This window comes from Carya illinoinensis, chromosome 12 (assembly GCF_018687715.1).
Source record: "Carya illinoinensis cultivar Pawnee chromosome 12, C.illinoinensisPawnee_v1, whole genome shotgun sequence".
Classification (NCBI taxonomy): domain Eukaryota; kingdom Viridiplantae; phylum Streptophyta; class Magnoliopsida; order Fagales; family Juglandaceae; genus Carya; species Carya illinoinensis.
In genome coordinates, this window is record NC_056763.1 from 24894224 (window position 1) to 24910751 (window position 16528).

The 16528-nt window shown below is 34.8% G+C and overlaps 1 protein-coding gene across 1 annotated transcript; it reads left to right on the forward strand.

The window, feature by feature from the left end:
* The first annotated feature begins 13435 nt into the window (after window positions 1-13435).
* Window positions 13436-15149, forward strand: LOC122290521 (protein DMR6-LIKE OXYGENASE 2-like). Its single transcript, XM_043098281.1, has 4 exons — window positions 13436-13727; window positions 13842-14089; window positions 14239-14560; window positions 14643-15149. The coding sequence occupies exons 1-4, from the start codon at window positions 13506-13508 to the stop codon at window positions 14892-14894; spliced, it is 1044 nt and encodes a 347-aa protein (XP_042954215.1). The 5' UTR covers window positions 13436-13505; the 3' UTR covers window positions 14895-15149.
* The last annotated feature ends 1379 nt before the right edge of the window (window positions 15150-16528 follow it).

Here is a 16528-nt window from a genome sequence, read left to right on the forward strand (position 1 = left end):
GCTCGTTGTTGGCATAGCTGAGTTGATTTTCAAAGCCAGCGTCTTAATCATAGTTAAGGGCTCAGTGATAAATAGCTCTCCTTTAAATGGGCAATCTGAGTCCCATTTGATTTGCAAGGATCATCGGAACTCACATCCCATTTGACGCTGTCTATCATCGTCAACATTCATTGCATGGGGTATGCCATCTTCTAATACTTCAGAGAGAACAGTTTTCCTTCCCTTTTCGGTTGCCACAAGGAGGGAAAGAGTAAATAAAATGTTGGGCATCTTGAAGTGCAGAAAAGAGCCAAGTAGACTGAAATAACTGCTGCCTCCATAACTTTTGGTCTCGAGCTGCATCGGTGAGAGCAAGCGCAGGCAGCACTCAGCAGTATCAAGGATTGAACCATCAAACAGAACCATGACCGTGCCCCTCTGCCCAGTGCCCTCGTCCTTTGGGCCACAGCTCTGCGACTCATTACATTAACATGTGGACGTGCACCGAAAGGAAAAGATAAACTAAAAGAGAAATTCATGTACTAGTTAGTAACATGTCTCATTTCTTATGGTTCCGAATCTGAAGTGCAAAATTCCTAATTATTTGAGGACGTAGAGATATATTTATCCGGTAAGTATATATCCATGACTAGTTACTTCAACTAGACCCCAATTTCTTTCTTAGGCTTTATTAGATTACACAGATGAGATGAAAAATATGTATATAATAGTGAAATAATTTGTGAATCGTAATAGTTAAGATCATGTTTGATGAGATCTTGGTAAAATGAGAGAGAAAAAGTTAAATAAAAATATTATAAAGTTAAAATACTATTAGAATATAATTTTTTTAATATTATTCTTGTTTTGAAATTTGAGAAAGTTGAATTATTTTTTATGTTTTGTTTGAAAGTTTGAAAAAATTATAATGATTAGAAGAAAAATTTGAAAAGTTAAAAATTTCAAATTGAAAAATGTTTGTATTTGAATAATATTTGGATATTGAGATAAGATGAGATGAAATGGGTTGGGACCATTTATGAAATTAAACAGCCAAGGCCTAAAAAGTCATTCAATTTTTTTTTTTAAAAAATAGCAATTGCTTTCTTTTTAAAAAAGGACCGTGCTACTCGAACCGATAAGAAATTCGACCAATAAGTGTAAATGCAATTTTTTACCTTTTCTTTCAATCATCTTTTATACATCTTTAAACTTTTTTAAAAATAAAAAAATATTAAATCACTAATAATCACTTTTTTAATCATTAAGTAAAAAAATAAAAAATAAAAATTCAATCGGTCATATTTATTGGTTCAATTAGTATTTTACTTTAGAATAGGGACTTGTTTAGAAATAGATTTCATCACAAAATTCTCATCCCATCTCATCTTTTTTCCAAACATAATTCATATGAAAATTAATCATTACATCTTTCTCATACTTTCAAACAAAAAATCAAAAAAAAAAATCAAATTTTTTTAAATTCTTAAATAAAAATAAAATTTTAAAATTATATTCTAATAATATTTTAACTTTATAATATTTTTTATTCAATTTTTTTCTTTAATTTTTTAAAATTAAAAAAATAGTCAACTTAAATGATCTCATTACTATTTATAAAATAATATTTTACTATTATTTATAAAATTTTCATCTCATTTCACTCCGCAAACTAATATAATAAGAAAGTATAAGAAACCCTCGTGAAATGCTTTTTTAGATTTTATTTTTTTATTTTTTATAAAAAAATGTTTGCTTCAGTCATTTTGTTTAAAAATTATTCCTTTGCACCACGGGACTATTGCGTCGATTACGGAAAATAGAGACAATGCATAGAGTCGTTTGTGACTGTAGTTTCTAACCATGGAAAAGCTCGGTCGGTACAAGCTGGTCCCCGCATGTAGCTATATTCGAATTAATTAGTAACAGCGAGTGTGGCTGTGGGGACGGCCGTGCCACTTGCTGTTTTTAATTAGGATAATGATAGACCACCTACCGCTTTACAACTTCTTTAATCCTCACGTGTTTTTTTTTTTTATATTTCTTTTTATCAAAAGTGAATCGGCTCTGAGTTTAAATTATTTCACAAAAATTTCTACTGTATACTATCCCGTGTTCTCCCGAGTTTCCTCTCTAGTGTCGTCTCTCCATCATCTTCACTCATCACCACCGTTTGGCGCCATATCAGGTGAGTCTCTCTTTTTCCCCCTGTCCTCTACTCCCACCATGACTCTCTCTCTCTCCATTTTGAGCAAAAATGGTAACGTGTACAATTATAGCTACCGTTATTTTCATCATCTCGACTCCAGCATTGCCATATACAGACTCCAGCATTACGTGTATAGATTTTGTTCCCATTCCTGAGTCTACGGTATCCAATTCTCTTAACACTTCATGGCAAGTCATTCACTCACCTACTGAACAACCCAAGGTCAAGCTCTCTTTCACAACCCAATGAGCTATTTAGGGAACAATAGTCCAACAATGAACAAACATCCCAAGAATTACAAGTTGTAGAAACAAACCCATAAGAGCAGGTTATACCTTAACCAACCATAAGAGAAGAGGAACGCCATAGAAGTATGCGAACTAACTATAAATAGTCAAAAAGCAAGTAAATTAACAACTACCCATTATTCAAAAGCCAGCAAAATTCACAAAGCAGCATAAAAAACAACAACAACAACTAATGCCTATTGAAAGCCAAAAATTCGGGGTTGCATTAACATTGCAACACTTGAAAGTTAGAAAACACTTATGAATAGAGAAAATCCAAACTATTATGAGTGTCTAAAGCTTCTTACATGACGGTGATACAATTTGTTACTGGAAATAAAAGGTGAGACTTTTAAATCTTATCTTATGACAGTGTGTTATCTTGCTCATGGATAGAAATTTCTAGACGTGATTGCTCAATTGGCTCCGGATTGACTTGATCTGAAGCCAACCAAACCACTTTGAATTTGCCTGCGTGCACTTTGCTTGTGAACTGAGAACCATTGTGATACCTCCTTTATACTTGTATTTTTTTTTTATTGAACGATTGTTTTAATTTAATTAAAATATTAGTTCTTTTGTTTTAAATTCATCAGATTTTAGTTAGATTTATTTAGTTGTGAAATTTATTTTGAGGTGTTTTATTAATAATAATTATTGTTTTGTATTTAAATTGATTTTTAAATTAAATTAGTTTATTTTTAGATTTTAAAATTATTGTGTTTTAGATTTTATTATTTTATTTTATTTAATCACTACGTTTGAATTATTTTATTTAATTTATTATTTTGAAAATAATTTTTGTTGTATCAGTTTCGTAACCCAAGTTGTGAGGGTTGGACTTGACTTCTTTCATTCTCTTTTTCTTTTTCCTTTTTTCTTATTCTCTTTTTTTTTTCTTCTTTCTTTTTCTTTCTTTTTTCTTTCCTTCCCCCCAAGCGACCTGTTTCCCCTTCCTTTCCGTTCGTTTTCTTCCTCTCGCCCAGCACTGCCGCCTGCACCACTGTGAGCCACACCACCCCTCCCATCCTCTTCCTCTCCGACCGGTGAACACCCCCACCAATTTTTAGACCACCTAGCGTCGCCGTTAAGCCGCACGAGCTCCTCCAAGCCGCGGCGTTCAAGTGCTCCAGTACTACCGTAGTTCTATCTCCAGCCACCATTTCTTCACTACTTCATCACCAATCTCTTGACGACCTAATCCACCCATTTGTAGCTCCGATCCGTCGCCGAAGCAACCACCACGAGCTCAACTTCGTTTAGGCCATTTTTCACTTCTATCGCCATTTTCGCCGCCACCCACTGCCAACAACTAGCTTCATAAATACCTCTAAAACATTCCCTATCAATCACAAGTCTTGGTTAGTCCCCATTCAAAAGTGGGTATTTTATAACCCACGGCCATAGTGTATTTTACACTGTTACGTTACTTTTTTGCCATCTTTTGCAGCTCCTTGATTCTTCAAAAAATATTTTGTAGCGCTGTAAGTATTTTTTAAACTTCTTTTAAGATTTAAATATATTTTTACATTAACAATAATTGTGATTTAGTTGGTTATGCCTGACTAAGTCCAAGAAGTTCAGGGTCAGATGGATTTAAGGACAAAGTTATGCATGTAATTGTTTGATATTGATTGATGTTGAAAATTGTTGTTGTTGGTTATTTTTGGTATCTTGTCGTAAGCATTACATAGTGCATGCATGTTCATGTTTGAAAAGAAAAACTGAGTTTTCGTGTAATTGCATGCATGTACATGTGTTGAAACTTGAAAACTGTATTGAAACTTGAAAACTGGGTTTTCAAGCTAGAAATATTTTTGACCCATATTTGAACGATTGGATTGACTGGTTTGAGTCAGAGGTACTGTAGGGATGGTGATAGAGTTCTGTCTATTATTTCCACTTACGGTGCACGTGGCGTAGGGATGGTGGTAGAGTCCAGCCTACGATTCCTGCTTACAAACGAACTTGTAGGGATGGTGGTAAATAGGGACGGTGGTAGAGTCTCGCCTGTGATTTTTGTCTACGGTGCACGCGTAGGGACGATGGTAAAGAGAGATGGTGGTATAGTCCCACCTGTGATTCTCTCCTACAGTACTCTGATGGTTTGGTTAATGTGTTATTTTCTATAAAAATGGCGAGATTAGATTTTTAAACCATTATCTGGGATAATGGCGAGGAAATGTTTTAAAAGAAATGTTTTGGGCCAAAATGGGACTTTAGCTCGTGTGAAAAATATGGATTTTCGAACATATACATATGATATCATGCTCATTCATTTGGTTATTGCATGAATATATTTTTATCTCAAGATTTGTTTGGTTTGTTAATTACTTGTGGTATCGTCTTTGGTATCATAGATTCTGATGTAGAGGACAAGAGGATGTTGAGCCAGAGGAGACGGTTTTGCGGAATGAGTGAACGGGGATCACTCGTAGACTGTGATTTATTCCCTATTTTGTTTATTGTTTTTTATTTGTATTATATTTATGCTGGTTAATTGTAATATTTTTGGTACGCTTATTTTTAAACGAACTTGTTTTTAAACAAAATTCTGGTACTTAGTTGAAAGATTTTTATTACCCGCTGCATTGTTTTGTTGTACACAAGTTGTATGTACATACACTTAACACTTGGCGATGGGATGTGTGATCCGTATTGTCATCATCTCGACGCCTCGATTTTCAAGTGCCAGTACATTGGAGTTAAGGACGTCACAACCATAGGTTTTAAATTATGGGTGGATTAATTTAGGAGTTTTTGCACAAGTGGAGTTAGTGCACATCAAGTGTATGAGGGAGAGAGAGGCAGCATTGTGGCGTTTATCTTGAGGGTGTCTTAGGCGTTAGTTGGAGTTTAGACGATGATGGAGGTAACTGTTATGTAAAAGTTAATTTTGCACAGAGAGAGAGAGAGAGAGAGAGAGAGAGAGAGAGAGAGAGAGAGAGAGAGTAACAGACCTCAAGCCACGTCGAATTCCAGCTCTGCTATACACGAAGACACACAACCACCTCAAAGTAATGCAGTGCCATCTCAACCAGCTACCTCAACAAAATCTTCTAGAATTATTCCTTAGCAAATCATATGAATTCTCTAGATTGATCTTTTGTGTATTTTTGTTTGTATTAAGAATACTTTTGCGCTTGTAACAAACTCACACAACTCTGAAAATACAACAGAGCACCACTCATTTGTAAAAATGCCCAAATTGTCCTGGCATTCATTTTCTATAAATAGCACACTGTACAAAAGGAATTTTAATTCAATTGAAAGCATATGAATACGTTAATCTCATTAGTTTTACAGAGAGAGTCGAGGTTAGAGGAAAAGGAGAGAGAACCACTTGAGATGGTAACGCCGAATGTTGGTGGTGGACAGAAATGATAGAGACGACATGGGGGGAGGGGGAGAACTTGGGTGGGGGCTTTTGATTTTTGAATGGGAAAGGGGACGACATTCGGCACTTTTGGTTTTGTTTTTCTAAAAGAAAAAAAGTCATGTAAGAGAGGTAAACAATTTGTAAATCAAAAAGTGCCTTTTCTGTTTCTTAGAAAGAGAAGCACTAACTCTCTAGGAAAAAACACATCCTTCCGTTCAGTTTTGCTGGAGACTTCCTCTCCATCTCACTTTCTTCTTCTATTTCCTTTCCACTACTTATATGTGAATATACTTTTATAGTAGTTTTTTATCGTTGGTTCGAATTTTTTCAGATATGCTGCTTTCCGGCCATGGAAAGTCGACACGCGCCCCACCATGACGTTCCCCTGCCGTCGATTTGCTGGGATGACATGAAGCCGTGCCCAAAACATTAGCGCGTGTACCTCACGCACTGCTTGTTTCCGCACATGGTCTTCACACGCAACTACACTCCGACAGCTCTGTTGGCTACAGCGCAGCACCGGCAAATTCCCCTCCTTTTAATCCTTTAGATCGGCCCGACCCCATCTCCATCCCACCATCGGTGCATGGCCTTCACGCACTACTCTAGAGGTGCAGGTTGATTGTCCCGCTACCGCTTATCTACTCTTCCAATGCTGACCTATCCGGATTTTTACTTTTCCTAACTGTTGATCTTGTTGAAAAGACTAAAAATCTCTCCATAAAATTCTTCAAGACAACAAACTATAGTGCAACTGCTTTTATTGACTCCAGTATGACTTACCTTCTAAACATATTTTAAAGTAGTATCCTTTTAATAGAGTTTGGATTGTGACTAAAAAATTGGTCTCAAAATTTTTTTTGTTTACCACTTTTACTTTATAATTGTTGTATTGTGATATTTATTGGAGAATCCCACCTTTAAACACGTATCATTTTTTGTTACGCTGAAGTTTTCTTGTTTAAAAAAAGAAAAAAAAAAGTTGTAAAGTGGGTGGGGTATCATCTTTTAATTATGTTGATGACACTTAGAACAGCCAATCAATCAATTTGGGACCCTGTCTGTCCGTCGGTCCGTCTCTTGCATATTGACATATGCGCACACGTACGTTTTTTATAATACGAATGACATGACGAAAGTCGATGATTTGACTATCGTGCTACACGAGGACGTAGTCTTATCGATTCTCCGGAATCCCGATAAGATTATTTAATTTTTTTAATATTTTTTTAAAAAAATTTATAATAATCTTATTAAAGAATATTATTTTAATCATTAAATAAAAAAATAAATTAATCAAAATTCACTATTGGTAGCATTCATTGCGGACGCATAACATTATTCTTTATTCAAACTTGAATCGCAATGATATTTTTCAATGCGATATATTTTTAAATTTTTTATATGTTGGTATCTCACATTTTTTAATAAAAAATACTAATTTCATTTAATATGTGTCCCGAATGTGTCTCTTAATTTTTTTTACCTAATGATTAAAGGAGTATTTTTAAATAATATTATTTTTTTAAATGTTTATGATGATTAAAAAATGAATAAAAAAGAAAAAAAAAATGAAATGCACAATTTGAGATACTTTTTGAGAGATTCCTTGGATGACTCTTTTCTAATATGTAGTTCTGGTTCTATGATACTATATAATCCCATTTTGCTATATATCAGATGTCTCATTATTAAAACTGATATATATATTTATATATATATATATATATATATATAAATATATTTTATTTTGTCCAATTAGATTATCCCATTGACAAAAAAATGAAACCCTATCTTTTAAATATATTATATATTCATATATTAACTTAAAATAAACTATAATAAATTAAATAGATTAAAAATAAAAAAATAATACTTGTAATTTTAGAATGTGTAAATTTCATATATTCAAACTAAAATAAATAAATAAATAAGAGATTTATATAAAATTATTTTTAATAATAAATTATAATTTTTAAAAAAATATATATAATTTTTATACATTCTAAAATTGTATCTAGCACCATAAATTTTTTATTTATTTTATTTTATTTAGAGCTCCTTGTAGACAAGAGCTTGTTAATGTCCGTAGAAGCAGGCACCGATATTGACAAGTGATAGACATGCCCGATTTACGCACAATTGGATGTATAAATTCCGTGTATTCAAATTGAAAAATATCTAAATATAAAATTATATATAAAAAATTGTTTTTTAATAATAAATTATTATTTTAAAAATTTATATAATTTTTACACATTTTAAAATAATATCTAATACCCTTCAGCTTTTTATGTATGGTTTGGCCATTTATTTTCATATCAAATTTAAAATTCTCATCTCATCATTATAACTTTTTTAAATTTTAATATAAAATATAATAAATAATTTAATTTTTTTCTTAACTTTTTTAAATTTTAAAACAATAATAATATTAAAATATAATATTTTACTACCAAACCATAGGACTGTTCATATGGGCCGGATTTTACCAGGCCCTGCCCAGAATTCGATTCCAATTTTCAGACTGGGTCAAATTCGGGCCGAAATCCAGATTTAGAAAACCATATCAATCCGGACCGGGTACCGGATTTTAAACCCGGTACTCGAGTTTTATAAAATGAAAAGCGGCTTGCAATTTGCATGTAGCCCTAGCCGCCCCCCTCCCAAAATTCGTCTTCCCCAGACTTCACTCCTCCCTCTCTCTCTCTCTCTGTGCTCTGCTTTGCAAAGCTATGTCTCCCTTCCCTAGTTTCCTTTCTCTCATCTTCTCTCTCTCTCTCTCTCTCTCTCTCTCTCTCTCTCTCTCTCTCTCTATGCTTTGTGTCTGTGTCTACGATGCCCTAGCCCCCAAAATCACTCTCATCTGCTCTATATCTCAGTATGCTATTTGTGATGTCGAATGGTGGAAGTGCTTTAGGATCCAAGAGATTAGAATGTATTTCCGTTTGGGTAAGTTTTCTTTCTCCCTTTGTTGTGTTCTCTCTTTGTTGGGTTTTTTTTTTTTTTTTTTTTTTGAGAAAGTCTGAATGTTTGGGGATTATTTTTATGGGTTAGATCCATTTGAATGTTTGAGGAGTATTCTGTTTAGATCTATATAGCTGTAAAATGGTAGAGCCGTGGGTTATTATTATTTGGAATAATGGGTTTAGATCTGAAGAATGGGTTTCTCTGTCTGTCTTTTCGTTGGTCTCTGTGCTTCATGTTCGAGCTCTGGAAGAGGATCATCGGCACTTAATGCTGTCAAGAAGGAACTCATCCAATCCCCAAGTTCAGTACCTACCCATGATTCCAGAACCACTCCTTCGTCTTCTAAGCTTGCTCTCGTCGTGGGCGGCTCCAGCGGCGTTGGTAATCTTTAGTCTTGCTCTTTTCCTCTGCTGTTCATGAAATAACATTGATGTCTATGTACTTATCTACTCATTTATATGTTTGTGTGCGTGGTTTTTGTTATACGAAATTTATGGCCAACTTTTGGTCTAAAGATGTTAGGTTTTTCAGTTTCTGCTTTTGTTTTTAATTTATATTGAATATAATCCACATTTCTAATAAGATAATATTTCCAATATGACGGTGAAAATAAAAAGGGAGAGAAGGAGGGGGGGTGTGGCGCAGGAATAGCATATGCGAATTTTCATTGAGAGAATTCTTGTTATCATTCTTATAGCTTCCTCCAAGATTATTCTGTGCAACACCGACTTTTTTTTATTTCTTTGAGGAGGTTTCCAAGTTTAGTGCCTTTCTATACTTCCAGGGCAGTTGGTAGTGGAATCATTGCTCAGCCGGAATATCAAATCTCGACTATTACTACGAGAACCTGAGAAAGCAATCACCTTGTTCATATGATTTTATACCTTACAAAGTAAGCACTAATAAGGAAAGTATTTGAATATAAATTTTATACCTTACAAATATATATTTGCCGAATGCTCATATTCATATGATTTCCAATGTCAAAGTTTCTTTAGGAATTCACTTCTGTACACTTTCTTTGGTGGATCTTTGAGGATTTCTATTACAAATAAGTGCAGTACATATATAACATACACCATATGTTTGGTGTAATGTGTTGGTGAAATTATTTTTTCTTGCTTGACATAACCTGCTTCTTATTTTTATGGGTAAATAATAAATCATGGATTCACAATTCTTGAGTTGGTTTCACTCTAGGCTAGAGAATTATCTTCTTCTAGGTAGATTGAACCAATTTTTAAATCTAATCCTGTTTTAGCATGTTTGGTCCGGTTTTTTGTGACAATATAATCTATTATCACTTCATTAGCCATTTGTAATATGGGCATGATGGATTGAGGATCATGCCCATATTACAACAACCTCATCAGCTTCAAGGAGTGGTAATCTTATTAGTAGTAAATTAGCTAATTAATACTATGCAATTAAAGCCTCTAAAGACTACTGACTTTCTTTGCATACAAATTGTGCAGGATCTCTTTCAATCAGATCCCTCGAAGTTGCTACTTGTTGGATTTATTTTGTAATTCATATCTTGTAGTTTTGTATTTTGTATTATAATGTAATGTGTAAATAATAAAATAATGTAATATGTAGTGGATTGGATGTATTTTATTTTTTCATTTTTATATATTTTTATTATTCTGAAAAATGTTAATATTATGCTTTTTAATGAGTTAGAAAACTTTTTATATAATATATGGCTTTGACGAAAATTATGATTTTCAACACTTTTTTTAATATTTTAAAATATAGGGTAATCATGCTTCTCAATATTTTCATATTAATATGGGCTTTTAAAAAAAAAAGTATGATTTTCAATTTTATTTTTTAAACTTCTATAATAAATATAGGCTTTTATATAAAGAGAATTATGCTTTTTAACATTAATTTTTCTTAAAAAATCTTTAATATAATATAGGTTTTTATTTAAAAAATAATTATACTTTTAAAGCCTCGGAGAGAAAAAATAAAAATAAATAAAAAAAATAAAAAAAAAGGTTCAATCCGAAATTCGGAATCCGATTTTTGCAAAATTCGGATTCATCCAGATTTTGGTCCTGAACTAATCCGGGATAACCTGGTCTGAATTCTGATCCAAATTTTAAATCTAGATTCCAGTTTGAGTAGACTCGATTTTTCGGATTGAAACCCGAATTAACAGCCCTACCAAACCATACCTAATGTCTATAAAAGTAGGCACCGTTATGCCCGATTTACCGTTTACGTACCATTTGGCCGTGTCTTTCTAGCCGCACTTCCTTGATTCTCGGCCACATGTTCGGTGCGTCATTTTCTGAATCCGTTTCAAAACGCTCTTTCGGCGGGAAAAGCCAACTTTAAAACTTACCAAACTCAAAAAAGATTATACTTTTAATGAGAAAAATTAATTTTCGTACTATTTTTCAAAATAAACGGTAAAAGTTACGGTTTAATTTCACACTTTTATTGGGGGCTGTCTCTCAACTCAAGATGAATGAAAAGTCAAGATGGATGATACGTAATAATAACTTTAACAAAATATGCTGGATGAGGTAGGTATGAACCGAAATATGCCATCACGGCCGTCTCATTTTCAACTCTGTGTAGGGCCATGATTCTTAAATGTTAGCCAACTCATTTATTTTCTGGCTGAATGACGTTTGGACACGGTGATGTCAGTCGATGATCTCATACATGTGCTTGCCAACTGTGCATTTAATGTGCACACGGTAATGGTGAGACAGCATCTTACAACCTTGGCAATGACACGTTGCTAGTAGCTGTCGTTCGACTCCTTCCTGACTCTGATTGAAATTAAGCAGGGGCACGCAAATGTTAGGCATGCAAGCGCAATTCATTTTCTGTGGCGCGCATCTCAGCAGTACATCTCAGACAAATCATACGTCTATGCTATGCGTAGAAAATAAAATAAAAAAGAAAACTCTTCTTAAAAACGATTTGCGAACTAGAACGCACACCAATGCTGATACTGGTGTAGATGTGATGCTAGAATTGTTGGTGAAGGACAATCAACTAAAAACCATTATTAAAGACCTCGTACGAGGTAGTGGAAGATCATATATTCTGTGGTAGAAAATGAAGCTAAGTGAATGAAGATACTGCAGCCACGAGTAGTGAAAAACAGTTGGTTTTGGATGGGAAGGAAAAGTTGTTAGTGGCATCAGAGTTAACTGGCATTCCACAAAAGGAGACTTGGTAGTCAACTAAATTAATGCTGCCTACATATTTTAACTATCATACGCCACCCAACGTTGTCCAGCACCGCCTTGCTTAATCCCATTTTATTTATTTATTTTTTCTGTTTTTGCTCCTCGAAACAGAGCAATCAATATGTTTTTCCCATGTCAGCATTGGTGCGTAGTTGGTACGCAGTTTTGCTTGCCCATAAAAAAAAATTGAAATTAAAATAAAAGAAAAAAATTAGAAAAGGGGAGGAGGGATAAATAATTTAAAGGTTATTTTTTTAAAAAAAATTTATTTATTATTAAATATATAATAGGGGTGAAAACCAACATCGTTAGTGCAATTTTGGTCCAAAACTGACAACGCACTAATGGATTTTTCAGACATTTAAAACTGGCTGAACCGGTCGATTAGGGAAGCAAACTGGCAACCTTGGTGTCGGTGTGGTTTTGGTCAATTGATCAATTTCTTGTCGGTAGCGCTATGAAAGGATGAGAGTAGAGAGTTGTGGCGCTGTATATGAGAAGGGGGAGAGATTCTGAAGAAAGAAGAAGAATCAAAAAGGAGAATAAAAGGAAGGGCAAGGGGCTAGCATTTCACGTATGTATAGTATAATATAAATATATAATCAGTCAGCTCAGTAGTTTGAACTAGATTCAAATCGGGACTAAACAAGTCGACGTCAGTTTTCATATTTTTTTGACCAACTGATTCTCAGTTGATTTTAGACTCTGACAACTGGTTCGTGTTATTGATGGCCGATGTAGTTGTTTTTGTATAGTCATAATATATATATATATATATATATATAGAAAAATTCTGTATATCATAATATCATTCCATTAAGTAAGATGTGAAATATTTATCATTATTAAATGATCATTTATTGTATGATAAATAGGAGTGGTTGATGTCTCGTTGAATTTTAAATGCTTATAAAAATTAGTACTATCTGTGTTTCCTATTAGAAATCTTATGTTGCCTCAAATAATCTACATTTATAAACAAATATATTTTTGATTTTTCGTCAAGGTGAACGTTTGCATCTAAGAAAATAATGAAAGAAAACACCACGACCACGTATATTTAAATATTATTTTTCATATATTTAGGATATGTTTGGATGGTGAGATGAGAATTTTTTTATTTTAAATGAAAATTAAAAGTTGAATAAAATATTATTTTTTAATTTTATCATTATTTTAAAATTTAAAAAAATCGAATTGAGATTTTAAAATGTTAAATTATTTATTATATTTTTTAATAAAAATTTTAAAAAATTATAATAATGAAATTAAATAAAAATTCTATATCTCATTCTTAGTTGCCAATTCTATCCTTAAAAGGTTCACGTGAGCGCGTGATGTCATTCACCTACTCATTTCTGCAAATATCATTTTTCTTTCGCATAAATAGGCTTGGGGGTATAACCTCAGTTTTCGCAACTCACATTGCAGTAGTTCGCAGGTTTTGCTACCGCGCAATTGCATTAATGGCCACAACTAAGGTCCTGCTGACCGACCTCGCACCAACTGTGAGCCACGTTCCCTCAAATTACATTCGACCCATTTCCGACCGGCCAAATCTCTCCGACGTTCAGATATCTGATCAGGGCTTCATTCCTCTCATCGATCTCCGCGGCCTGGAGGGCCCCAATCGTGAGGATATTATCAAACAGATTGGCCAGGCATGTCAACATGATGGCTTCTTTCAGGTACCCAGAATTATGTGTGTGTATAATCCATTGTTTGATCATAAAATTTTATAATTTTCGTGATTTATGAGCTTTTTTTCTTACGATTTATTGCATGCAATGCGTTCATCTCAGGTTAAAAATCATGGAATACCAATGACAATGATTAGTAAAATTATGGGCTTAGCAAGAGAGTTTTTCCGATTGCCAGAGAGCGAGAGGTTGAAGAATTACTCCGACGACCCTTCCAAAACCACCAGGCTTTCCACTAGTTTCAATGTTAAGACAGAAAAAGTTTCCAACTGGAGAGATTTTTTAAGACTCCATTGCTATCCTCTCGAAGACTATGTGCACGAATGGCCTTCAAATCCTCCATCCTTAAGGTGGGTTAGAGCTAGGATTCATATCCTCCATTGCTATCCTCTGGAGTTTTCTGCTTAAATTGAAAGTTGTAAAGGGCAATTGACAAAAAAGTAAAAGGTTAATCGATTATGTTGATCAAAAGTGGTTAATTGAGTTGTTTTTTGCGTAGGGAGGACTTGGCTGAGTACTGCACCAGTATCAGAGGGTTAGCGCTAAGACTTCTTGAGGCCATATCCGAGAGCTTGGGCCTGCAAAGAGACTACATTGAGAAGGCTTTGGGGAAGCAAGCCCAACACATGGCATTGAATTACTATCCACCCTGTCCGCAGCCAGAACTTACTTATGGTTTGCCTGGCCATACTGATCCTAATTTAATAACAATTCTTCTTCAGGATGATGTTCCTGGATTGCAGGTTTTAAGGAATGGAAAATGGATTGCTGTCAATCCTATTCCGAATACCTTCATTATCAACATTGGAGACCAAATGCAGGTAGAATAATTAGCTTCTTTTCTATGAGAAATAAAGTCATGATTTAGATGCATAAGATTCCAAGGTTTCCTTTTGTAATCAGGTGATTAGCAATGATCAACACAAGAGTGTGCTGCATCGAGCCGTTGTGAACTGCAACAAGGAGAGAATATCCATTCCAACATTCTACTGTCCATCCCCAGATGCTGTGATTGGACCTGCTAAGGAGCTGATCAACGATGATCAGCCAGCAGTGTATAGAAATTTTACCTATGGGGAGTACTATGAGAAGTTTTGGAACAGGGGCCTTGCAACTGAATGCTGTTTGGACATGTTCAGAGTGTCTGGTGCTTGAGCTATAATGCCTCTGAGTCTGAGATGCTAAGCAACATGTGCTGTTCTGCGCGCAGACTGTCAAATTTATGTTTCTTTGACATGTTCAATCATTTCTATATTTATTTTGTCGGTCGAGCAAGAAAAGATCGATGTAAAGTGGATCTTCGAAACAATTCTGAGCTGCCTTTTTTATGATGTAATCACGACATTTCTCTCTATATTCCTCCTTTATAACTAAGTGAATGGTATTAATAAAATTGGAGTTTTTTTTTTTGAACCTTCGTCCTAACTCGATGAAGTCCATGCCTATATATAACTGGAGAGGACATAATATTCGGAGAGACCCAAGGGGACCTAGGCCTTTAGATAGGCTCCTGGCCTATCACACTATACAGGCTCAAACCAATTTGGTGGTCCTGGCCCATCTCCATTACCTATTGAATAACCCTCTCCAAGCAATATTAGATAAAAGCAGTTGTTGTTTGAATTAAATATGAGATGTGCCCCTCATCTTAAGATTTGAATTTTGAATAGCATATGAGTTTGAGATTACGTGATAAACAGAATATTTCACAAATTCTATATAAGGGAAAAATGCAGGTGCGTAAAAGGAATCTAATTCATTTGTATTCCAAAGGAGTCTATTGATCTATATTACTGACTTGGACATCGGAGGCTATCCTAATATCCCAAGTCGGTTCATTCTTTGGTTATGGTCGATTGCATTTGGGTGGCAGTGAAACCCGTCCAAAATAGTTGGCGTCGTATGTGAGATCTATTTGTTGTCTACGACCAACATGCTTTTCACATGCCCACCATAATTCGATCTCAGGCAAATAGAGACCAAGAATTGTCATCAAGAAATATGGAAGGTAGACTCGCAAAAATGGAGGAAATAGTGAGAAAACTCATTGCTGAATTCGAGATGTTATGAAAGGAGAATGAAGTCCTAAAGGCGAAAAACGGTCCACTGGGAGAGGACCAAGGCAAAAGAGTGGAAACGGAGGCACACAATGCTAGGGCAGGAAAGACCCCTTAGGAAAATGAAGAGATGAAGAAATGCACCATGACCTACAGAGCTTAATGGACAAATATGAGGAAATGGCCAATAAGATAGGGATGTCTTCCTCAGTTGACTGGCTACTATCTAGCACCAATTTACCATTCAGCACAAAAATCATGGCGGTGCCATTGCCACCAAAGTTCAAAACTCCATCGATAGACATGTATGACGGGCCCAAAGATCAAATAGAGCATTTGGAAACTTTCAAAACTCACATGACACTCCACGGATTCCTCGAAGAAATCGTTTATAGGGCTTTCCCTCTTACTTTGAAGGGGATGGCTTGAGGATGGTTTGAGAAATTACATTCGGGATCTATAAACAAAGTTGAAGAACTGGGCCGACAGTTCTTGACCCAGTTTATGGCAAGCCAAAGGCGAATTAGGCCGACAACATATCTGTTGGCCGTGAAACAAGGAGAAGATGAGAGCCTAAAGGCATATCTAGGGCATTTCCACAAGGAAAGAGTGACGGTCGATGACCGAGATGAAAAAATATGCTAGCCGCACTGCTCAGGGGCATATAGCCGAGGAGTCCTTTCATGACCAAGTTGGCGAGAAAGACTCACTCTACGTTGCGGGAATTCATGG

Bases quoted from the DNA above. Each gene is read 5' to 3' on its own strand.
- LOC122290521 (XM_043098281.1), top strand. From the start codon at position 13,506: ATGGCCACAACTAAGGTCCTGCTGACCGACCTCGCACCAACTGTGAGC. The intron at 13,728-13,841 runs GTACCCAGAATT...CGTTCATCTCAG, and splicing joins AACATGATGGCTTCTTTCAG to GTTAAAAATCATGGAATACC. The intron at 14,561-14,642 runs GTAGAATAATTA...TTTTGTAATCAG, and splicing joins ACATTGGAGACCAAATGCAG to GTGATTAGCAATGATCAACA.